Genomic DNA, 26,224 nt, shown 5'->3' with positions numbered 1-26,224 from the left:
TTGTTTGATTGTGCCATGATTGGCATTGAAACGACTCGCCACCATTGCTTATTATATTCATCAATTTGTTTTTCATTTTTTGTTCTTGGTTTGGTTTTTCCTTGCATTGAATTTTTATAATTAACAATAAGTTTAACGTTAACAACATTTTTCATCGCGTCTTTGCATACGTCATTTATATCGGAAAAAACGGACAACCTAAACACGGATGCGGAGAGGACACACACACTGGTTAATGGTGAAATGAAAATGAACACCGAGCGCGCAATACGCGCAAATTGCAGTACAACAAAGGTAGTTTAGGTGAACCGGGGGTCTCTGTCCCGTCACCGCCTTTTTGTTTGTTTTGTGACGAAATCTAGACTAAGAAGGGAGGGCGGCGAGGGCGATACAAAACTATATTAGCAAAAATGATACTCAACAACAGGAGATACAGAGTAATACGATAGCACTAAGTTTGTGGTGAGTGTTTGCTGTGTATGTGTATTGTATTTGTTGTGTGTATGTTTAGTGTGAATGTGTTTGATAAATCAACGGCACTCCGTTAATCTCCCACTCCCAGAGAAGTGTTTTCGTTTAGTGTGGATGTGTGTTTCAAGTGTGTAAAGTTTAAGTGTTTCTGTTGTCGGCCTATCTGCCCACGGGGTTTTTTTTTTGTAGGCTTGTATGCGATAGCGAAGTCTCTAGCCCTTTTATCTTAAGCTGCTGCTAACTGCTGCGTGATGGCGTTATGTTACGTTACCGATGGTTTTCCTCCATCTTAGTATGTGGCTAGGAATGTATGCTCGATTGTGTATGTACCTTTCGTCCCCTATCTTTGCCTCCCTCTTCCTTAGAACCTTTACAGGAAGGAAACTAAAGCAAATGTCTGGTTCAAGGTTTGATAATTATGTGTGTATGTGTTTCTGTTTTTTTTTACAGATCTCAGCTTGTCCTTCACCGTACGCCACTCTCCCGTAGATACTATCCTTTTACTTCGACTTTCCTTGTTTCACTCTCTCTCTAGCCGCGCTTTCTCTCTCCGCATTACGTTCCACTGATCCTTTTACTCAAATGCACGGATAATTTTCAGAGATTTAATTTACGACCTATGTACAATTGTATAGCATTTCCACATACCTTATATACGTACTAAATTATTACTCTAGCTGAAGTAGTTATTTTTGTATGATTTTTTGTCAGTTTTTTGAAAAATCTATAAAAAAAGGATTCTACCCTTGACGTTTGTTTGCATTTTTTTGGTTTGGTTTTTCTTCACACACACTCACACAAACAGCACACTTTGCATCCTTATAATGCTCATTGTGTTATTAGTTTGTTTGTTTGCTTACTTTCTTTTCCTACGCATTGCTTCCGCTGTCTATGTACGTGTGCCCAAACTCACTGGCTCGAATGTTATCTTCCTGTGAAACAATACTGCCGAGTTGTGTGTTTCCGGTTTGTTGTGAATTACTGTTTGTTTTGCTTATTTGTTTGTTTGTTTGTGTTGCTTGCTAGTGCACAGATCGGCGACTGACTTCCGGGTTAACTATTTAGTGTTTACACTTCCATCGCATCGGTGGTGTGCACTATTGCATCTCTTAGTCATTGGTTGTTGCGGTACTGGTTGGGCGGTCGCCTACCACTCAGAAAGGGGCAGCCCAGCACGCACGCACACACACATACACACAGACATACCGAAGAGGGGGAGAGAAAGAGAGACAAAAAAACCTAATCCGATCCGACTATGCACTATGGGAACAGAGGCAGCGAAACGTTTAGTATCTTACAATCTCAATACACTTAGAAAATATAACGACTATTTCGATTCAATTTAGCGTTTATCATGCAATGCAATGGTAGCCTGTCCCTTGTTTAGCTTGATGGTTGCCTAATTATGCCGCGCGCTCTAAGCTTAATCATGCACTACATCTCCACAGCATGTGTGTGAGTGTATTTTTTTTTCTTCTATCCTCCCATATGCATGTATGTATATTTATATATTTGTGTATGAAGTTAAGTACACTAATCTAGAAGTATAAATCACCTGCTATTTCGGCATACACTATGCATCAATAATACGCTGTTGCTAAGTCTGTTGTCCGGTTGGTTGGTTTGTTTGTTTGTTTCGTTTTCTTCTGCTGGGTTGAATGGTCTATTGTTTGTTTGCTGTTTTCTTGCTCTCTTTCTTTTTGTGGGTTTATTTGTCACGGAGTAGGACACTTCACTTCAGCATTGTTTGTTTCTTTCCCCTATCGTTAGCTCTAGTTTTTTTTGTATCGCACACAGACTTTCGTATTGCTGTCGTCAGTAAAGTTGAACACAATATTCCTCGCACGTTTGCGCTCATTTCCTGCAAACTAACCATTGCAGGCAACGACTGCAACCGGCCAGGCACACCCGGATACGTGTCGGCGCACGAAGGTTCACGCCACGATCAGTGCGTTTGTTTCAGAGCGATTCAACGAAAGTCACACCATTGGCACCACCAGCGCGTGGTACTGTTTAACGATGGAAGCGTTCAACTGAAGTAGAAAATGCACTCGCACAATTCAGTAACAGTTAAATAATCATCGTTGATTCGGTAAATCGTAAGCATTGGACACGCGTTCGTCCGTAGAACTAACCTCCCCTGGCGGGCTCGTAAGCGTCGTTCCGACGTTTGTGTCGCTTGCTTTCTTTTTCTAAGGCGCTATCTAATTAGGTCAAATATGCATAGACATAGTGTAGGTATGCTTGCTATAGTGAGCGTGTTCGTGTGTGGCTGTGCGTCGTTTGGTGAGGGTGAGGCGGGGTGATCCTTTTTTTATGTTTCATTTTTATTCTTTTTTTTATATACGCTGACTAATGCACCGGTAGCAGTGACACTACATCATGGAACTAGAGGCGGGTCCTGCAGTAAGGGCGCTAGCAAACTACGGATAAAGTGTACAGATAGGAGGGTTTTGGTGCGATAACGATTTTTCGATATAGATTTTAGTAGTCTGAGCAAGGATTTCCCTCCCTTGCATCCACAGCACCATGAAGACCACGTACGGCACGGCCTGATTAAGGGTGGCTGGGGGAAGGAGCGAATGGAATACCCTTTCGATTGCCGGATAGGAGTATAGTAATCATAATGTACTCCTATTACTGATAGACATTGAAAGCGCGTTTGTGACCAGTTTGACCACGAGTAGTCAAACCACACCCTTCCACCAGTCCCTTACGACGCGGAACGGAAACAACAAACTTTATTTTAGGTTATAGATGGATACTGAGCCCCTAAATACTAACATTCACGTAACGGCTCGAAATGGATGGAAACAGATTCAGAACAATAGCATTCCGGCACTATCCGGAACGAGAACTCACGGGAAGCATCACTCCGGACGTTGGCTGAAGGATGCGCACGAAAAATGTCTCACTTCCTAGCTCATCAGATGGGCCGTCTTATCCTGCTACCATCGCTCCCTGGTTAGAGCCATGCAGCCGTGCAGTGTATTGGTAGCTTCCTTATTTTTTTTTTTTTTTGTTTAAACAGTAGAGCACATGATTGACTAATATTCACCTGAATTAGCAGTTTAGTGGGTTCATAAGAACGAAACAAAGCTCGCTTATCAGTTCTATTTACACACAGACAGATTTCGCAAACGTCTGCCCTTACGGCAGAGACGGAATGCGCAAAGCTTACTACCCTGGCACCGATGCTGAGATGCTACCGCCCGACACAGGCCGAGAGTGTTCGTCTGTCTGTGCACTGTCCACCGACTTCCTAAACACTTATTCTGATAGCGTAATAGAGAGCAGGAATTGTAGGACATATTTGTTTGTGTATTTCTTCTCCTTCTTCTTCTTCATCTTCTTGTTCTTCTATTGTGTACATGCAGGCGAGTGTGTTTCTGTACTTTGGTTGCGAATCTATGCAATGGTTTCGATTGATACGAGATCTTATTTTCATTCATTTTCCTCATGTCCTAGTCCCGCTCCCGAAAGTGACTCCTAAAAACTAAATGCACACACACACGCACGCACACGCACACACATACACACGCAACAAACAGTCCGAGTTAACCGATTTCTAAAGCACCCTGTGTAGCCTTATTATACATCAAGTCGTAACAATTGCTTTTAACAAGTAAATGATGGGACAAAAAAAACCACTAGCGGAAAGACGCACAGCCGCAGTGATACTAAGTGACGCGACACTAACCGAAATCGACACACTAACGTACATATTTTGCTGGCAAAACACACCGAGACTAGGGAGCCGAAGGAGCTCTAAAAACAAACATCCCGCACCGCCACTTGCGGCAAAGATGACGAACGGCAGCCAAGAGTGAACAGTTTAGGCGTGAATGAATGTTTTTGTTTTTTTTTTTTGTTTAGTACGATGGACTATCTATCGTTCGTAGAGGTTACTCTTACCCTCAAGACCTCATTATACCACAACTTTCTTGGCGCTTAGCTCGTCGCACTTTTTTGCTTTTGTTAATGAATTTGGGTTGTGCTGCTGTTCGGGGTTATGCGCGATTTGCTTTTCTTGTATTGTATTTTTATCTGTTTTTGTTGCATCCGCATCATACGTTTCACCTTGCCCTTGTTTAATAATGCACGCGAGTTTCTGTTGTTTTGTCACTATTTTTATGTTTACATCTTTCGTTTAAATTACACTTGTTTATTTTTTTTTGTTCTTGTTGTAGTATTGTTTTGATTATAAAATGATTGTGTCTTTCGATTGAATTCGCCTTAAATCAAGTTAGAAGTCATCATCATCATCAATTTGCGCATTTCACTATTCTGCGTGTATCAGTATGCGTGAGAGCAGCGGTAGCACCACTGTACGTGTTGCATTGCTGGCACGCTCGTTTCGTTTTGTTAGCTGTTGCATTAGTTGTTAAGTTACAATTTCCTCCGTGTGGCTCGCTCTGGCTTTCTGTTGTTTTTCTGTTTGTTTGCCTCTTCTTGTTACCCTCTATTCTCGTTACAAAAAAAAAGATAATTAAATTCATCAGATGTTTATTTCAACGGCACCGTACTTCTCTAGATTCGATTAAATTTGTTGCTTTAAACATTATGTTCGCGGTTTTAAGGGATGAAATGTGGAAAAGCATTATCACTAGCACTAGCATTATTTGTGTTCGTTCGCTAAATCTCGTTCTCTCTATACTTTGTACATGGCGTTTTTTTGTTGTTCTGTTGTATCATTATATATAGCATTTTTGTTTGATTTCACATTTTCTTCTACCAATCCAACGGCCAATATTTGATGGCACAATCCGTTAGAATGTCTTTGTGTGCAGCAACCCTGCGATGGTACCCCTTGGTTTGAATTTGAAATTTCGCCTTCGATCTTATTTCCGTCTTCCCTTCTTCTTACACCTAAACGCAGTTTGAAACTAAACTGTAGTACAATTTACGAAAGAAAAGAAAGAAAAAATAAGTAACATAAAACACAAGCGTTGATACGGGAAGGTTATCGAAGATATTACGTACACTATGAACGAAAGAAAAAAAGAACAAATAAACGAAAATCAAGCTAACGATGTAACTTAAAAGAACGATCAATTTATTGGCTACTGTAAACAAATGAAGGGCAACAGATAAATACACACAAATCATTCACATACGGTCAAGAGAGTCAAACTTTAACTCAAACTTAACAACAAACTGCTAAAACTATGGTCTATAATGGTCAGAAAGGAAAATGGTTGAAATGGGCTGAACCTACTCACATATGCGGATGAAGAAAGGCTATGATCAGGGTAAAAAGGAAGGAAACCTAAAACACTTGTTACGGAATGGTGTAGGAAGCAAGTGGAGTTCTTCCTCGGTTTTCTTTGGCGTTGAAATTTCGTTTTCATATGAACAGCCTTGTTTTCCAACACGACGGTATGGCATCGATGCTTGTCTTTGTTTTGTGTGTGTGGGTTATATTATTGATGTTACGTTTGACAAACACACACCTATCTATGCTCAAAGAATATTGAGCGGACTAAACATAAGACGCCTTCGCCGCCGTGTTGCGTTGATCGAATTATACTGGCTGCAAATGGTTTTATACACTAGATGGCGCTCTATATCATAGTGTTACAGTGGATAGTGTGTACTGAGTAAGCACTGGCTTATCTTCTACGCAGCAGTTGGCCCCCTCCGCCGTAGTAGCGATGGAGGCATACTAACAGTGGGAAAAAAGTTAGTGAGATTTCGACGTCACGGAGCGCGAAGGCGTCGTGCGGAAAATGTAGACGAGCTTGCGGAAAAATCGCTTGATGTAGAGCGCAATCTGGTATATAAAATCAGTTTCTTTTGTTCATATATATGAGTAGGGTCCATCGGTAAGGGCGCTACACAGTAATAGTCAGGAGTTGTCGTCCTTGTTGGAACCACCGCCGCCGACGCCCGCCGCCTGGCTGTTTTGATTTCGGCCACCCCCGGACGGTCCACGCACTGTCGCCGGTTTATACTCTAGCCCGGGGTCGAACTGCATCAGCACAAACACCTACCGGGAGCGAGGGGAGGTTGCAATAAACAATGGTTAGTGCCTGTTTCGCTATCACTTAAGCATGCAACGCAACTTACCTGATCGGTTGGCAGAAGCGAAAAGTCGTCCGGTGGATTGGTGATAACGTAGCGTTTACTACTTGCGTCACAGCTCGAACTGGTATCACGGAATCGGTACAGACCGATACAGAGCATGCCGTACGATTTGAGTGCGGCCACGAACAGATCGCCGTACTTGCCGGCCTCCCCGAACTGTGCCAGCGGTCCATCGTACAACGATATCTGTCCAACGCGACATCTGTGCAGGGGAGAAAGCGAGGTAAAACATCAACTATGGCCCAGCTCAAACCCCCTTCGAGCCCTTGGGCCAGTCACTTACCGGTCGCGATTGCTCAAGCTTTCCGGTGTGCTATATCCACCGCGGAGTCCAGCACCTTCGGCCAGGATTAATTCTAGTTCCGGTGTAGCTCCACCCGTGATTAACGAACGAATTAGAGTTAAGGCGTTTTGATTGAAGTATGTCTGCAAGTAAATGATGGGCAGTTGTCGAATCAAATAATTGGTTCACCATCAAGCACAACCAGCTCGACCATACGTACCGTGGACATCAGCGAATCCAGCACACTCACAGCGAACGCTGTACCGCAAGCGAACGGTTGCGTCAGATACAGCTCAGTGTCCGGATCATCGTCATCATCTTGATCCAAAAACTGTACATTGCTATCATTAACTAACTCTGCAATGGACAGAAGGAACGCAAACGCATTAATTCTCCTGTGCCAGGCCCAAATTTCGAAACATTGAGCATTTCGAATGCCTCCAGCCATATTTACCTGTTATCATGGGCACATTGGCGCCATACACGGAACCGCGACGCTGCAGAACTATTGGACTACCTACAGGAGTTAAATTGTCTTGCTCGGAGCCTCGCTGGCTTAGCACGCCTATCGTGTCGTCGAATGTCATGGCCTTAATGTTCAGCGATGCCAAAATGGCTTCCTTGTCGGCTAGCGTTGGGTCATCGTTGCTAGGAACTTTCGCTGACAAAATGCAGCACATATCACATAGGTTGACGTTGACGGCACGGAGATCTGCTCTACTGAGAGGCGAACCCTGATCGGTGAGAGGGATTAAAAACAAAACCAGGTAAGATACTATACGTACTAATTATCTGCCCCCACAGGCCCTCGCGACATGTGAAAGACGAGGTGCTACTTACATTCAGCACGGAGATTTTGGGAAGATTCTGCAGCATCTTCCACTCTCGTCGGATGTATTCGACCGATCCTACGATGACGACGTGTTTCAGTTCGTGATAGTGAAAGTTGGACGCACGCAATGGCATCACTAAGTTTCGCAGTCCTATCAGCGGCGAGTCTGGATCGGCAAACAGGCACACGACCACGTGTCCATTCAGTACGGTCATGGCCGCCTGGTTTCGATCCTACAAAATGACATTTGTTCGTGAGTAGAAAACTCAACATACACGCTCGGCCTGCTACTTTCACCACTTACCAAGATGCATTCTTCCAGGCTTTTGGCCGGGCTCCAGTGGAACATGCCCGTCGAATCGTACTTCATTTCCGTTTTTTCGAAGTCGAAGTCCTTCGACTGATCGTCGGCGATGCCCGCCTGGAGCGTGACTCCGTTTTGACTCTGCGCACCAGAACCGCTGCCGCGACTTGTGGGCCTACAGTGGAAGGGGTGTTTTAAAATGAGCACAATTGTACTAGAATACTTGCGCTAATGGTCCTACAAGCGAACAACTACAATATAAGCGTTCAGATACGGTAACGAAACGAAATGTTGTTCAAACCATACTGAGCAACGAAATAATTAAGTACACTAGTGGAAGCAGGAAGGAGGGAAGGATCAACCTACATCCATATACTCCAATGTGGCAAGGAATGGTAAATACAATCAAACCAACGGAAATTAAAAAAAAAAAACAGAAAAAAGAACATAATTTAGGACACCCCTGTTTACCGATAAAGAAACAATGAAAAATCATTCAATCATTCAAGCAAATGAAACGGCCGCAACTATCTTTAGTGTAATGGAAACCAAAAGCAATACAATTCTGACAATTGTAAAAAAAAACACTACAAGTGGTTGTGACAGTTTTTTCACACGTATTCAAAATCATACATAAAACTGGGGGAAGAAAAACGGGTGAGAAGTGTTGAACCAACTATTAAAATGCATTGAGCAAAATCAAACGAAATCAATCAAACAACAACAACAACAACAAAAGGAAATACAGAGCAAAGAACGGGGAGTATGTCTATCTCAAAGTGGTACAATGAACAATCAAAATCAAGACGCAAGGAAACATAGTGTTGGTGCATACATTAGCTTTTTCACTTCGTAAGCGAGTTGATAGCCAGCGTACGGGCTTGGTTCTGTTTCGGGTGGCCTGAAAAAATACCAGCATTCGGTAGGTGTGAGATGTTTCGCTTCAACTCGAGTTACATGTCCTCTAAAACATGATCTTATTGTTCCACTCATTTCAATCGTCCCCCATCAAAGGGAGTGAATATTAAAAGAAACGCGCACAAGTACTGGTTGGGAAGAGAGTGAGACCACTCTAACCCACGCAATTGGGGGAGGGGGAGGATATTGAACCTACCTGTTATACGTCGACGGTGATATTAAGTTGTCCGGTGGTTGCCTATTTACATTGGGCTTTACTTTGTTAACTTGTTTCGTCGAGTTTAGCATCTGGTTGGAGCCGGTCATCGATACATTGCTTCGTCTATTTCGATTGATCACTAAATACGGGAAGAAGGTATAAAGAAGCGAGCAAGGCGCGAATTAGTACAGCTTTGGTTGCTATGTACGTCCAGATCGATGCAGGGTCCAGATAGAGAATGGGACAGAAACTCGGTACAACGTCAGAAATAGTATAACATCGTTTGAAAGTGGTACGGTACATAGCAGGGCGCCATTTAACCTGTACACATCTATGTTGCACGACACTGAAAATGATTCAACAAACATTTTTACATACAACGAGAAAGAAGAAATAAAGCGAACGTACAAGTAGAAAAGGATTGGTTGAAGGATACACATAAGGGAGCTGGTGGATAGATAACAAAAGGCTTAGTTTAAGTAAGCAGTATTTACATATTGCAAAACGAAATTGCTAACAAAACACAAAGACGGACGGAAGAAAGAGACACAAATGTATTGAAAAAGAGAAGAGAAAATGTCTAGTATGAGAAGATGTAACTGCTAGAATAGACAGGGGTTTCAAAAGAAATGCAAAACACGGAAACAGACATCAGAGAGATAGTTTCGATGGAAAAAAAGAAGTACGAAACATTTACAGATAGAGTTTTACGTAAAAGAAAGAGAACAGTTAATTAGAGTATGATTGTCCCACAGAAAAAAAGGAGAAGAACAGTTCAGATGACACTCACAATTTATGTCCTCCCGATCCCGCGTAATATCGCCTTGGGTGTGCGAATGGATGGTTCGATTCGGTCCACGTATCAGTATCCGTGTCACGACGGGTATCAGTTTTGGTATGGTGTGCACAACATTAATGGTGTTTTGCAAGGGATGAGTGTTTTGCACACGCACACAAACGCACACACGCACGATATGAGAGCGTTGATGGTGGTGGGCAATCGGTTGATGAATGCGGTTTGATCGCACGTGCGATACGTACACACGGTGCATATGGGGTTTGATTTTGTATATGTGTGATGGAAGGTGTGTTTTCGTTTGAACGATTGGTTTGTGTATGGTTTGGAGCAAGGGGTTAGAAAAAAGAATAACGGAATGCACATTAGTCATGATGTTCGGTCGTCGGCCATCGCACGTTTTGCTAAAGATATAGGTAATATAATTATATCTTCCATCGTCGATACATTATACGGCAACGGGTATAATGGTTCGCACGACTTGTCGATACGCTTAACAACTCTATAGTAGTAAACCAAAATGGGTTAGAAACGAAATATGCCGGTATAAAAGCAAAACGGTTAATTAACGGAACGGAACAAAACAACACTCCTACGTAAAAGCGAGCACAACAGTGAATTGTCAAAGTAGAGGTAAAACAAAAATAGAAGAACAAGCGTTTAAGCATGCAATCAGTTGACCAAAGCATCTACGCCATTTTAAGTGTTTAGTTTCAATCCTAGGCAAAGAGGCAACTATCTTGGTAACTGTCTGCAAACTGATCGGACAGACCGGACTCGTTAGCACATAATCCGCGAAGGCTTACAATAAAGGATAAAACGAAACTAAATGATAGCGTTACATACATACTGTGTGTCACTTTGCGCAATGTATGTGATACATTTTTAATCAGTGTACAAATTGAAAACAAAGGAGAAAAGGTAACCTTCTTTTTTCAACAGGGAACGAAATCATCCTGATGAAATCATCTAAACTATGTAGAAAGACTATACGAAATAGATTATACTCTTGAGGACATTTGTTTATTGGAAAAAATAAGCAAATAGATTATATTGTGAGACTGTTTTGAGTACGGTTTATATTCAAAGGATTCGATGTATTTTCTTACAATGATGTTGTATGCTTCTGGTTTGGTGTCTAATTAGATTTACTTTTGTTTTGCTAATATCTTACACTACTCTGAAACACTTTTTTTGTTTTTGATGTTATGTTGATTATATTCAATCGAGCAGCGTAATAGAAAGATTTCATATTTTTACGATGCATAAATTTATTTTCAATTTTTTTAACATCAAATTCTGTGGTAGTTTACAAATCCGAAACGAAACCGAAAATGTATGCCGAGAGAGAAAAAAAAACTTGATTTTATTCTGGGTTTGCCGAAATTATACCATCACATTTATACTAGTACACTTACTGGTCAACGGAAGTATGTATGTGAGTGTGTATGTGTGGGGATGCTTGTTTGGGGGGTTTGAGAGTAGAGAATTAAAACCAAAACCTTGTAACAGCTAACGGAAACATTACTTTAACGAAACAAACGGTGACTTTTGGGCGCATTGTTAAACGCTAGAAAACAACAATAAAAACAATGTAGGGAACGTGTTTGCGCTGCGAGCTCGAGGCGTGAGAAAGACGGAAAATCAAACCAAAACGCAACACAAAACAGACAACTGAAATCGAACTGAAACGCTGGATAGAAGAGAAGACAATATAAACGTTGCAACAAGCAGGATATGGAAGAGATCGGCAAGAAAGATCAGTTTACCCGATGAAATTCCACGAACATGCACCCGCTTCGGAAGTTCCGGTGGGGTGAACGTGGGAGCAGGATGGTGACCGTCGTCTGCAAAAGTCATACAAACAAGAGCTCTAAAGATTGTTCGCTAAAGCTGTCCACCGCGTAATGGCGTGTGGATTTGCGGAGTGTTGTTGTTGTTTTAACAACAAAAGCCAAAACAAAACAAGAGAAGAACGGAACAAACCAACAAAAAGTCTCAAAAAACAACTGGAACGTAGAAAATAAAATACTATTACAAAATTGCTAGTTTTCAAAATATGAACCATTTCATAGAAAGAAAAAAAAAAAACAAACCAAAAAACGGTACAATTGCTATTCGTCAAAGAGGTAAAATCGAAAAGCTAATCGGGTGTGTTTGTGTGTGTCAAAAAAGAGACAAAAGTAGGAGGGAAAAGTAAATGCAGCACTATAGTCAGTGATTTAATTGCTCTTGCAGGCATTGAAAGCGATTCAAAAGCACAAGGTATCAAAAACACAGTTCTTAAAAAGTAAGCACTTCAAAGCAGTGTCGTTCACACTCACTACGCTCTTAATTCATGGTGGTAAGCCAATTGGTAGATGTAAAAAAGCATAACAGCAATAGCATTAACAGATAACTGAATGATCAATGAAGAATGAACTGTTCTAAACATGAAACCAATGAAGAAAAAAAAAAGGTTTTTATACATAAGTTCCCACCTCCCAAAAAATGATGGCATTAGCAGTTTGATGTTTGTGTGTGGCACAGGTGTGCAATAATTTATACTAGGCGTGAATCTATACAATTGTTGCGCGCATCGATTGACTATACCAACACATCCGAAACAGAAGCAACCGAAAAAAAAAAAAATAAAAGCGCTCAGAGCAGTATTACAGGTCCTACTTTTTCTATAGAAAGTAAAATGCTTTTAAGCGTAATGCATATAACAAGCAGAGTAGCTAAACCTATGCATACATACACATACACACGCACATTTAAACATACACACATACGATGCAGAGGGTGAAGGAGGGCGCACAATGATCAAAGCGAAACGAATAACTGGGCGAACCTAGCGAGAAGGATCACAAAGATGCACAATGATCAGCTGAATGATGGCTGTAAACGTGTATGCGTGAGAACTGCGAGCATTGAGTGGGTGATGCTAATGGGTGGGTCATGGGCACTCTTGTTATTCGGAAAAGTGTGTGGATTGGATTTGTTTTGAATTTTCATTTGCTTAGCTATTTAGCATTTAGTGAATTGCGGACTACTACCGGATACGGTGATTGCTATGTTAAAATAGTGTGAACAAAAGGATCAATCTACTATGTTCTACGGCTATAATGCGAGTACACCTTTAGCTACATGGTGTGTGGTGGTGTCGGAGTGTTCGTACTCTACTTAAGCTTTTGTGATTTTGTTGTTTTCTTTTATGTTTACATTGGAAATCATTTAGATATTATAGCTCAGGCCGAATGTGGTAGTGTAATGCTTGAACAAATTCGTTTAACCGATAATTCAGACTTATTGTTCGGTGTAGATCCACAGGGTGAATTATCAGCCCAATTCAGCGAAACGAGCTCCTCCCTTAGCACTTTACAATAAGGCCAATCGGTATGAAGCCATCCTTTTGTCCCATAAATACATAGACGCAACGTTGTATCTTTTTTTTTTGTTTGCTACATTAGTTTACACCCCTTTCTCTGTAGCAGAATAAACGGACGCTTGTGGCCATATTTTTTAAGCGGCTTTTAGGCAATGTTGGCAACCGCCACAGAACAATATACCGAACGCCAATTCAACTGGAGGTATGGTGATGCTCAGCACAACACTGGACGTGCACGTACGCAAAAACAAAGCGATGCGCAGCTATAGATGTGTGTGTCATTCGTTTATTTGTGTATTATACACACAAGTGCATTTTTGCAATATGCACTTTTTTATGTAGCGAAAACTAAAACAAATCGAAATTAAAATATCCTAAAACCCTCCCTATTGCGCGCACACACACACACACAATATTGGGGAGCACTTGAAAAAACAAAACGAACATGTATGTTCAATTGGCTTCGGTTAACTTTCGCTCTATATACTACGGCGTGTATGCATATATAATACGGGATGATGAACAACTTACGTGTTGGATGTAAGAAATCGTCGGCTATAGATCGTAGTAAATGAGTTTGATTGTTTGTTTCGTGACAATGCATTAGTTTTTTTTTTTTTTTTGGTGATGGTTATCAACAATGAATGTATAACGTTGGCACCCAAAGATTCGTTTTTCGTTGGTCATTGGTGGGTGCAACACGAGATATAGAAATTGGTTGCAAGGAGGAAAAAAGGGGGGAAAATGATCATAATCAGTTCAGGACAGTAAAATCGTGGCTAATGCGATCGTGAACTCCTGGGTGAAGACACACGAAAGGGTGTGTGGGAGAGGAGTAGAGTTCAGTTTTGGGGCAGGTTCTGCATGACAAATCTATCCCACTGTAGATATTTCTGAGCCGAATTTTGCCAAATGTTTGCCTCTTTTGTTCGAGTTAGAATTGAGCTCAGCCTAGCAATTGAGCACGTTTCAGCTAGCCGAATGGAGACACAACGAATAGGGTGTAAATTTTTAGTTGATTTGTTTTTCAAAGTGATTTACTCTACAGAAGACGATTTGACACTCGCAAGGACACAAAGAACGAACGAACTAGTAATTAGAAACAGAAAATATATGCTGAGATTACGACAGGTATCACAATACATGTAATGTATAAAACAAAGCAACACGGTAACAACACAGTTTTTGAACGGTCTAATATCAAAGTCGCGACTAGACAGAGACTTTCTCACACGCTGCTGTCTGAATTGTGTACTGAATGATACGACTTCAAACTCTAGCAGCATCAGCAGCAGCAGCAGCACGTTTACTCCACAGTACAAAACACAAAGAGCAATGCACGCCTAGTGCGTGTTTGCGGCCCAGCATCCGTTCGGCAATGCGAAACTATTTGCAAACAATTTTAGCCACCACATCTTTTTCCGGTCCATTTTTTGAGTGTAAATAGTTTCGAACAGCGCGGCGTGCATGTACTGCGTGACGCGAGCACGACATCAAAAAATAGGGCCCAAAAATGTTCCTAACGGCACGGTGGAGCCGCGTGGACTACATTTGACTTGAATCATTTGCCTTTCCCAGGCCGACGGAACATTTTCGTGCGATCGATCCTCAATAAGTCAGTATGGGCGGGGGGCGGGTTGGAGAAGGAGAGAAACCGATCATTTTTATATTTTGGATAGAATACTATAAGACGTGGAAACAGGGAAATTGTAAAACATAAAAAAACGGGAATGAATTCACTGCAATTGACTTTCATTACTGTAGATACTTGACTGTTCTAGTGGTTTGTTTTTTGTTTTACAAGATCAACCATCTAATAGTACACGGAAACATACACTGACACTGATGAATCGGGATCGGTAGGGTGCGTGCATGTGTGTGTGTGTGTATGTGGGAGAGGGAGAAGGGGGAAAGATGTTGTACATAGGATGGGAAAAGAGGTTGTACAAAAAAGTCGGACAACTAACGCCTGACATCGAAACTTCCGCGGTTCATGATGGTAAAGGGAAAGGGATTGGAAAGAAAAAAAACATTGAATACACGACAAAAAAACGACACGACAGAGCTATTTGAGAAAAGGGAGGCCCTAGAATCACGCACACACACACGCACGCGGGCGCGGCCACCCGAGTGGGCGGGTGTCCGTCCGGGGGATCCGGTCGTGCTATTCTATGGGAATATATTCCGTTCAAAACCAGTAACAGAAGAGGATAACGAAAAACATACACAATATACATCATAGCATCGACTGATAAATAGTTACCTAACATGATTATTATTATTATTATTATTATTATTATAAGTTTGAGGTTTGAGTTATTACAATCATACGTACTTGCACGTCCAACAATCTGAATCGCTCGGACGCCCTTTCTGAACGTTGCCACTATGTTAGCAGTGCGTGCAGTTATGGAATTTGGGGAAAGACAAAACGTTACACAATTACGGCAATGAAAGCGGTTATTCGTCACCCGAAATTGTTTGTATGTTTATTTGTTTTTTTTTTTTTTAATTTTTGTTCGGTATGAATCGAATCACATAAAAGAAGTTCGCAGTTTCGTGTGATTACACCGCGGCAGAGGTAGACGTGCGCAATATGGAATCGAACCGAATTGAACACGGTAACCGATGGGAAGAGATAAAGAAAAAGAGAAAAAGTATCAATAATAAGATTGCGTTAACAGAACTAGATGAGATTGGAGCAAAACTGGGAAAAAATTATGCTAGTTTAACAGTCAGGGTAATCTTGTAGTGAACTTTTCTCGCGGAAAGGAAAGCGCTGCTTCATTAGACCAAGTCAGACGACCGATAACAAGGGGACGAAGATTGGTGATACGCAGCGAATGGGTATTGGTGGATGGTGTCTGTGAACTAATTTAGCGGACTTCGAGTCTCGTTTAAGAGAGATGTAGTTTTTGCCTATTGTATGGTGATTTAGAGCGGTAGATAGAGAGAGAGAATGTTGAGATTTCAACGATTCGAAGATTCGAAATCAGAATTGTACGACCAACCATGTTTGAGAAACGACCTATAATTGGCAAGAGCGGTACGGATAGCTGAAAATTGACATCAGTTGGTACGAACTGGACATCACTGGTACGAACTGTTGTACTGGACATCACAGAAGCTTTAAATCCTGATCCTATCACGTTGCGCTCAACGTAGCAAAACGAGTATCCAGAACAGACCATTGTCAATAGAAAAAAACACGCAGAATGTTCTCCATCTTGTTAATTTTAAAAGGCTTCCCTTTCATCTACGATTATTTACAAAACATTCAGCTGATATCCAGTACAGAAAGTTACACACAATGGGAAATGTACACAGGGCATTGACATTTTGGTTCATTCAAATGAGATAATCCATGCACAGTAGAGGTAAGTTATTTAAAACATTGATTCGGAATATTTACAGCGATTCTTCGTACAACTAAACAGTTTGTTTTTAATAGATAACGGACTAAACAACAGTTCGATGTACACGTCTCATTCGCTAATTACACATTGTACTTATATATTTATTTATAAAGAGACTTTGAGCCTATTGGCTGTATTTGCCTCTCGATGATACAATCAACGTATCATTTGCTCGGCTGTATGCCACTGCAGTAGCTATCACCCAACACAATTGCGGTCAGCCGACGGTATTCTGTATATTGCAATACCACGTATTTCATCTGATTGTAGACGTATTTAATCGCATTAGTATCACGTGGAAGCAATAATCAACGATACAGTTTGAAGAAGCTCTGTTACACCGGGATCATCGTACAAAACAGAAAACAAAACTAACGATCATTGCTTTGCAATTCAACATCGATATACAGTCAAACAAAACAAAAACACAAAGCCGCATATTTAGTCGTGCTGCGTATAACCTCAGCTTAACACTTCGTAAATATGTAATTGCAATGATTTGAATTTGGACCAGTGCTATTACTTGTCAACTGTAAAGGAAATAATTCATGTTTCAAAAGCTCGTGCGTAACATGTTAGCACAGGGGCTTGCAGACATCTTCCACATCAAATTATAGTTCCCTGTTTTGCAGACTGATACGGAAAGTTTTATGAGCAAGCTTTCAACGACTTAAAATAGCTGATACTTTTGTTGAACTTTTATGTTAAACTACACAGTCCCTAGACGAGGTTAAGGGACCATTTTTTTTTCTTCATTAAGATTGCGCAATGCAATTGATAGCTTCAACATTTCCACGGTGAAATGAAATCGTGTTGCATTTGAAGAAAGAACTTGTTGTGTTGGCAGGCCTCATGCAACAGGCTCAGAAAGTGAGAACCACTAGTGTGCTAAGTTCGTCAAGACGTAGGACGTGGCGTGCTGAACTGAAACTGTTTCAAACCATAACTGGCAATCTATCTGGGGTTTATACTAGAGCATCCAACTTTTAACAGAAAGGTTCGTTTGCAAATTTTGTGGGAGTGTTAATTTATTCTTCAAATCAAAAGAAAGATAGAAAGGCGGCCTCTGCATTGTGGCACAAGAAGTAAAGATTTGGGAGCAAAATGTCAGCTATTTTAAATCTGAGGAATAGCATGGTAGCGTTTAAACAAACAGAGTTTATAGTTTGGTTCGTTTAAGGGGGTTTATTAGTGCGTAAGCAATTGATTTAAGATTAACAAAACCTATAACATAACGAAGGAATACAGCCTAACAAAATAGCAGTTGTTTTTCTTAACGAAACTTATTTAGGTGAAAATAGAATAAGCCAACCAAATAACCATCGAAACAAGTTTTTTTGTATGCCTGCTTCTGGGTTGGGAAGATTCAACAATACAAAAAGTAAACACACTTTTCAATTAACGTATCAGATTTGGCTGAAATATGCAGATAGCAGTAAGAAAGGCATAAAGTAACACACATACAAATCAATATACAAAGACAAACAGATCAACGAATAAGTGGTTAGAATCGATAATGTTAAGTAGCGTTAAGAGATAGGGAACAGTTCCAGCAGAGTAGCAGTGGTAGTAGTAGTAGTAGTAGTAGTATTAGTAGTGGTAACAGTATTATTAGTAGTAGCAGTAGAGCATGAATAGATAGAACTTTACAGAACGGAGGCCAAACTAAAACGGGTTTTGGTAAACGAAAACGGAAGATGTTAGAGCTGGTCGGTAAAATCATACATTCACTAGCAATGTTAAACTTTAATGGCAATGTGGAAGGGTAATTGTGTTCCTAGTAGTTTCAAGAACAAATAACTGAGGTATTATAGGCGGGAAATAGTAATACGTTTGCATATACAATATACATTTGCCTTGAATGTTTGGTATCGTACCGTCGATGTAAGTGTGACAGGCGGAGTTAAGGCCCTGTTTTACCATTCCTGTCTGCATCATAATCATGCCCACATCTGAAAGGCGTACATGTATAATAAGAGAAAACGATATTTCGATAAATAAAACAAAGTGATGCAGTCCATGGTACGGAATCGACTGGGGAGCGCTGGCGCTGATGGTGAAATAAGGGATCGAAAACCAGACTGTGGCAGACTTGCGCGTGGGGCGGAATGATGATGACGATGGATGATGGGAGAGTGGTAGCAGTGTGATGCCGCTTGATGCAAACCGTATGATGCGCTTATCGGACGAGTTGATGGCTACATGGGCACGGCATATGCAATATACGAGTGTATCGCTGCTGTAAGATTTATTACACTAAATTTGAGCAACAAAATATGGCATACATGAAACCCCCGCAACAGCAAAACAACACTTGCCCTTTCCCCATGGAACCTAATACCTTTGTACTGTGAGCTGAGCTTTGACGCTAGCCAGAACAATTATGCGCAGCACAGCTTAGCATGGCATCTGCAATACCAACGGCATAATAAACGGCAGATGCTTACCGTTGCGATTAGGCTAGGACGATATATCTAGAATAAGTATTCAACTTTACAGTATTCCCTTTCTCGCTTGCATCGATTAGCAATTAGACAGATAGTTGAGGAAGGTATCCCTTACGATGTTTTACCTAATGCATACAATATCGCTTCTGTTTTCCGAATTATCTTCCGATAACGATTGGCTTAGATAGAGTATTCTACGACAGAGATGATGTTACTTTAATGTTATTCATGCTATTATTACAAGATGTGTAGAAGATGACGTTCGGGAACGATGTAGGTACAGGTACGACAGTTTTCGTATTCATCTACTCAAATTAATTCGTGCTGAATTACCAAGCATTCATGCAGAACGTAAGAAAGAAAACAACATATGTTCGTTTGGGTTGTATGTGGGTATTGAGCATGTTTATAATGAACTTGTAGAAGCGTTTACTTCGAAGGAGCGCGTTTGGGAATCTTTCCAGACTACGGAACTTCTTTCGTCCCAAATAATCATGCAATCATTGCCACTGATATGACGACAATGTTTGTGATCGTTAACAGAAACCATCGCAAGCACAGATATGAGCTGTACGGATAATATGCTCTTTAAAACTGGCTGGACATTTGGCATATATTACACACAGTGCAATGAAATGAAACTCATCATGGAAATGGCCTTAACGATACGTATTAGCTTAATGATTTTACAAGAACAGAAAGAAAAACTATAGTCAACTATGTGTCAAGTATTAATGCTCATGAGTGGTATTTGGGCCCTATCGGTAACACTAATCCAGAGAGCAATGTATATGTATGTGGGAAGTAAGTGCAGGAGGGCTGAATAATAGAAAGTTCCTCAAGATAAAGACGATGGTTTAAGGAGACCGTCACAAACATACTAAGATGAACACCAAGAGAATAGAAAATAATTAGTTACAAAGTATTGATCTTTAACCAAGTCTGGCTATTTTGGTTTTTGCTTGTCAGTCTGACTTAACACAGTGAATGCTAAAGAAATGACTTGAAAGGGGAAAAAGGTCTCAACGCTGTAAAGGTTCAGATGTCCTCCAATATACCATCCCTTTTCCGCTTCCTTACTTTTTGTTTACTGTTAGTTGCTACTTGTGTGAAATCTTACAGTAATAAATTCGTAGAAATGTACATTACTTGAAGTATTTCCTTATAGCTAGTGATTTATCAAAGCGCAAAACATTGAAAACGCACAAATGCTCTATCGCTTGGAAACTAACATCCGACATTTATCGGTAGCCGCCTAGTACAAAACGGAGATTTTTTATAGAGTCTCGTAAGAAAAGGAAATTTGAATCTGAAAAATTTACAAAAAAAACAAAATACTAAAAAAGCGCCCACTGTTTACTGCAGCAAATAGTTAAAAATCAATACTACAAATTACTGGTTATACTTGTTCGAAGAGAGTGAAAAATTTATCAGTGATAGTAATGAAAGAGTATAAGAGATAGATAGATAGATAGGTAAAGAAAGAGATAAAGAGATAAATAGAGTGAAAAAATTTACAGCATCCAATGCGTCAAAATTCCTCCTATTTACAGTGCAATAATGTCTGCATTGAGGAACATTGAGCTAGTCTTACGCTCGCTTTACATATGCGCTCGGAAGGAAGATGTGTGTTTGTGTGTATGTTTTTTGTTTTTGTTTTAAATTTAAGTATACAAATGAATTATCTAGAATGGCACTCATTAAGACGAAAGTAAATCAAGCTTTCATGTAAATACGGTCTAAAATAGTGTACTTAAGAAACTGAAGCATGTTTGTACGTGTAGTTGAGAAACTTAAACACGCTTATTTTGCTAGCGAAACGTTTCGCACTTCGGAAAGTGTCACATGATTGACTGATCAAAATGCAAATCGTAACAATCTTAACCAAAATGTTGAAACAAGAGAAAGAAATGCAAATGTGTTACTAGTACTGAAACGATAACTGTTCGGTAAAGAAGACAACTAGAAGACGGGAAGAACGGGAAATCATACGCCCGCAAAGGTTTTGGAAATGAGTAAATGAAGTTACGCAAAAATTCATCTAACTAAAAACGAGAGTAATCGAGAAAATAAGGTGAAACTTATGCAATTGCTTTACCTAGATCACCTATTTTCGTCCTGGTTTGTGCCGTCACTGTACAATGCGTTACGAACACACATACACATATAAAAACACACACATACGAAAAACACAAACAGATTCGGTTTCATTTTGTTCATGTTCATTCGGGGGTTCAATCCGTTTGATGATCGGAAGCCACGCATCGCATGTGTAAGAGGGCGGCCATTTTCATTTGGTGGACGATTTTGTGTGTGTATATGTTTTCGATTTATTTGTTTGTCAACAGTATTAAGTTCAGCGAAGAATGTTTCATTTCGGGGTCGCCAAGAGAATAAAAATAATTAGAAAAGATTATCATTGTGGTGAGTATCCGCGTGGTCGATAGGTATGCATATCTATCAAAAACGGGCTATGCGTTTGTAGGGTTGGTTGGTATGGTATGGGACGGGTAGACCTGTTACTGAGTGGAATTGGAACTAGGGCATGGAGTAACGTGTAAGAAACAAGTTAGAACTATACAGAAGGGAAAGTAGTAAGTAACGTTAAGGTGCGGTAATCGCTGGTAAAACCGGTCCAGGTATTGTGTCTTAGTCGCCTTGCTGACACTATGGGCACCGTTACACCCTTGCGACGATCTCTCCACTCCCATTCACTCGACGAAAATTGAGACGGGTACCATTGTCGGCGAAACAAGCAGAGACGAGTTTGCACTTTTAATAGAGACGTTCTTGTCGGTAGACTGTGTTTCTGGGAATTAGTACGAAAATGGGAGGTCGATTCAACGTATACTTACAGTTTTTGCATTTGCATTTCTTTATCAGCGTTTCATCTTTGATGTCGTCATGGCACGCTTTGCAGTAGAACCACGCACTGAAATCGGGAAGATAAAATCGAAAGTCCCGTTTTACTACAGATGTCGACACCGTTACCGTACTGACCACCGTAGGTCACTGCCATTTTCTCACCGCTTCACTTCGTCGGCACTCTGCGCTATGAAAAAGCCTTGCGTGTTGGCTAGAATTTTTGCACCCCGAGGATTGATGGAGATCTTGCTGTCGTTGCCTTCCTCACCTCCCTTGATCTCGATGGCTAGCAGTAACAGTTTAAGCTTGGTGAAGCATAGCCTAACGTCGCGAACGTGATGGAAAAGCAGGTGAGTTAGTGAAACGATTGAAACAAACGTCCCGTGTACACTGTTACAAGTGACAAGTGGTGAGATCTGCTCTCCAAGAATGTACATAACCGCACAACTATCAGTTGTGCACTAGAACAGGAGGAGAACATACAGATAGAGAGGGGAACGCATGCAAGGATGGTTCACTAATACTACTACTACAGACATGACAACAACTACTACTGATGTTTAACGATTGTTACTACGAATAAGTGATCTAGCGAGTGAGTGTTGGGTAGTAAAAGCCATTACAAATGTTTATTGTGACTATGTGCATGATCGGGTTGTTGTTTGAACTGAGAGCAGAGTACATGTATGGGAGGACTTCAGCTCAGCTGCTACTGACACACAGCTATTCGCGCTACATTCTATCAGCAGGAGTACTACGCAATCGGATACGGACAATTGGGTAATGCTGTATTATACACAACGTCTGGACAATGTCATTATTGGTCAAGTGTAGTCCATCGCCAAGCGCTGCCTCAGGACGATCATATACATACAAGCACTATGGTACACTACTCAGCGACTAGCGGGAGAAGTAGCTACCTCAGACACTCCGATGAGCATAAGCAGGAGGATACACACTACGGCAATGGGGTCAGTAGGGGTGATAGCTTAGTTTACTACAAGCTTTTACGCTTCATCGTTTCAAACAGGCAAGGCACAACAGCGACGATGTTAAAGTGAAACAATTCTTTTTTGGAAACGACCTGGATATCGATACAGTGGAACGGTGGAATGACACGTTGGCGGACGGGACGAATGTTGACAATAGCTTGCTTGCTCGATCTATGGCAGTTAATCTAGCGTTCGAATGGTGTACTAAATAGATGAAGATGACTGAAGAGATGGAGAGAAAAGTAAACGTGTCGAAGCTATGCTGCGGTGGTGCCTGCCCACTACCGAACTGCTGCGAGCTCGCTTGGGCTCAGCTCAACTAATCGAGCGAGCTGCTAGAGGGTTGCTTGATTTTTTTATGGTTTAGCGAAGCCTTTGGCACAACGCTTCAAAAACAGAGGGTCTTTGAAACATACACCAGGAAAGCTCATCTACTGACAAACTGGTTAGTAGTCAATGTGGTCTAAGGAGAGCCACGAAACAGTAGCTATTTGTACGGTCTATTGGAACGGGATAAACTAATGCAGTTAACAAAGGGTAACACAACACAATTAAGAGGGGAATAGAAAACATAGTAAACTATTAGAGAAGGAAAGTAGGTGTCTGGTAACGTCAAACATATAATCAGGTCGACCTGATGTTTTTTGGTACATAATATGGAACTGTTGCAGTTTTTAAGTAAGTGTTTTCTCTTACTGCACAAACTATTCTCGTGATTCAACACATTTACAATAATACGTTCATGATGTTAGAGTTAATGTTGAAAATTATAACGATAAATGTCAAATAGTTTAGTGCAAACAGTACAGTCATCATTTGTCAACACTTCACTATATAGTTGAGCAATAATATTAGTAGCAACATTTCCTGTACCATCTTCAGTGATAGACGCTAGGCTGAGCACTAGCATGAGGCTAGAATTTTGTAGCAGTGTCATTGTCAAAAGTCAGAACAGAATGCGTAAGATTAATAGTGATAGTAAGTAGTAAATAGCAATACTGGAGAAGAAAAGTGAGAAGTAGTAACAGTAAATATACTAAGATCGTAAATAAACACTAATAGAAGTAAGAGAAAGAGAGTTTACTAGCAGAGGTAGAAAGGGGGTAAATGTCACAGTAAAGACGGCTAACTGTGTCAGTGGTATGAAACCGATAAAACGAATGTTAGTTAGTTTTTAGCAAAAACGGGACTCTTACTCGCTGGCTTGTGGAAAAGTCATGCCGGTAAAAGAAGGTGATAAGGTTTCGGTATACATCTCACATCCGGTACCCTGTAGGTAATCATTTTGCCAGGCCTGTGTATCTGGCGACTGCAATTAGTAGAGATACGGGAAAGATAGAAAAAGAGAGAAGAAAAGAAAGAAAGATAACAAAAGCGAAAACAGGATATGATGGCAAAGGAGTCGAATTCGGTCCGAACAGGTTTTTTTTCTCTTTTTCGGGCCCAACTCTGACAGCTGAAGGTAATTTGACGTTCCAGTAACCCTCGCTTGGAAGACAAAAAGCGTTACATAACAAACATAGCTTCTCGTTGAATCGAATCTATCCAACTCATAGCTAACAAAGTCATTTAATAGTACAATGTGGGGGGGGAGGAGATGGGGCAAGCTTCGATCCCTTTATACTTGTACTTATTCCTGGTCAATTTTGTCTAGTCGGTGCCAAATAAATCGTCCTCTGTCGATAAGGATTGAACACAACAGCAAGAATCAGGCAATTTCAGTATGCTCTAAAGATACATCCAAATCTCTAAAGTTGACGATTTTTTTAGCAATGAAATCAAAAGTGTCGATTATTAGAGGGAGGCTCAAGTTTTGCTTTTGTTGAACAATATAGCTGTATCAGACGATATCACACAACTCTTATACTTGCATTGTATTTGCACTGTTAGTCTGAATCTTATCTGAAACGGGTAAGAAATTATAATGAAATATGCGTGAAATGAAATACTCACAAACTTCTTCTGTACACACACTCACAGACGAAATAATGCTAAATTATTCTAAATGTATACGAGGCGACTTGCTTTGGTCAACAGGCTATCTGCCGAGAATGCCAGAGTAACCATGCCTTGTCGTGAAATGCAAAAGCGAACATTCACCATTAAAGGACGATTGGTACACGAGCGGGCAAAGAGCACCGTACACATGGTGCATAGTTGGTTCACGGGAGTGAAACTATATTGTGTGCCACCAACCGATAGAAGCGAAGGGGAAACGATGGGAAACGAATGAACCTGCCTGGACGCACATTCAACAACCAAGTGAAGCATATAAGTGACGTATTTATTACCCAACTGAACGATTTACTCCTAAACATCGAAAGCAGTGGCAAAAACAGGGTTTCCATTATAGAGCTGTGAAATCATTTTATAGTGTAATTGTAGTAATAGTAGTAGTAGTAGTATTAGCAGTAGTATTAGACATGTAATGGAATTGAACTGAAGCCATAATGTCGACATCGCACCGACAATTCATTGTGGGTGTGATGATTCGCTATCGTATCAGCGATCAGGGAGAGTGTACCCTTTGGGCCCGTTGTCCTGTTATGGAAATGTAGAGACTGAATCAAATTCCATTGATGTTTGTAGTGTTGTATGTTTTGGAGTGGTTAAACATTCTCAGTGATCAGTGTACGTATTTTGTTTATTACATATATGCATATCCAAGTGCTCTGATGTAGCACCATACGGGTGGCGCACTACTAGTGAGTTGCATGGACCAAATGTAAACCAAAAAAGGTAGTATAATTCACATAAACGGTGAAACATAAGAATGGTGAAAGCGCCAATTAATCAACAAAAGTTACAATGGCAGCAGTTGTGGATAGCATACGCACAATTCACACACACACACATAGACATAAACAATATTTAGACACACAGGACGAAGAAATTGGACGAAGAAAGAGAGACAGATAGAGAAAGAGAGAGAGGAGAGAGTTTGTGTATGTAACAGATATATAGAGACAAAGAATGACAGAGAAAGATAGTGTGACTGTGGCGTATTTCTGGGGTAGACTTACTCTGTTGCTTGCGCAAACGGCATACCAATGAAAGATGGACTCAGTGTTTCGGTGTACATTTCCATCCCCGTGCCCCTGAGATAATCATTCGTCCATACTTGCATGTCTGGCGACTACAAAAGTTTGGGAGCGAGTTGGAAGTTGAAATATCATTTTACGGAGAATGAAAAATTTGGATGATCGTACGCAAAGGGAACTAGAGCAAGAGAGCATCTGTAGCA

General features: G+C 40.7%; 1 protein-coding gene across 33 annotated transcripts in view; it reads right to left on the bottom strand.

Moving 5' to 3' along the window:
* Window positions 1-460: 460 nt before the first annotated feature.
* Window positions 461-26,224, bottom strand: part of LOC121589587 (calcium-activated potassium channel slowpoke) — a 70,499-nt gene continuing 44,735 nt past the window's right edge. For 4 of the 33 annotated variants that reach the window (XM_041908615.1, XM_041908620.1, XM_041908618.1 and 1 more), the window contains exons 12-27: window positions 26,004-26,116; window positions 22,151-22,309; window positions 21,979-22,055; window positions 21,222-21,257; window positions 18,533-18,628; window positions 11,660-11,737; window positions 9,885-9,917; window positions 9,092-9,233; window positions 8,813-8,878; window positions 7,978-8,152; window positions 7,682-7,906; window positions 7,296-7,575; window positions 7,062-7,198; window positions 6,842-6,984; window positions 6,541-6,760; window positions 461-6,460 (exon numbers count right to left, since the gene is read on the bottom strand). In XM_041908615.1, coding sequence (XP_041764549.1) covers window positions 6,320-6,460; window positions 6,541-6,760; window positions 6,842-6,984; window positions 7,062-7,198; window positions 7,296-7,575; window positions 7,682-7,906; window positions 7,978-8,152; window positions 8,813-8,878; window positions 9,092-9,233; window positions 9,885-9,917; window positions 11,660-11,737; window positions 18,533-18,628; window positions 21,222-21,257; window positions 21,979-22,055; window positions 22,151-22,309; window positions 26,004-26,116 — 2,121 coding nt within the window. In that variant the 3' untranslated portion in view covers window positions 461-6,319. Of the gene's footprint in view, window positions 6,461-6,540; window positions 6,761-6,841; window positions 6,985-7,061; window positions 7,199-7,295; window positions 7,576-7,681; window positions 7,907-7,977; window positions 8,153-8,812; window positions 8,879-9,091; window positions 9,234-9,884; window positions 9,918-11,659; window positions 11,738-15,595; window positions 15,647-18,532; window positions 18,629-21,221; window positions 21,258-21,978; window positions 22,056-22,150; window positions 22,310-24,176; window positions 24,290-26,003; window positions 26,117-26,224 lie in introns of all 33 variants that reach the window. The other 29 variants (XM_041908640.1, XM_041908643.1, XM_041908642.1 and 26 more) reach the window with 22 other exon arrangements.

The sequence above is a fragment of the Anopheles merus genome, chromosome 2R (genome assembly GCF_017562075.2).
Source record: "Anopheles merus strain MAF chromosome 2R, AmerM5.1, whole genome shotgun sequence".
NCBI lineage: Eukaryota > Metazoa > Arthropoda > Insecta > Diptera > Culicidae > Anopheles > Anopheles merus.
The sequence above is the reverse complement of the archived record's forward strand: the minus strand, read 5'-3'. Positions and strand labels throughout refer to the sequence as shown.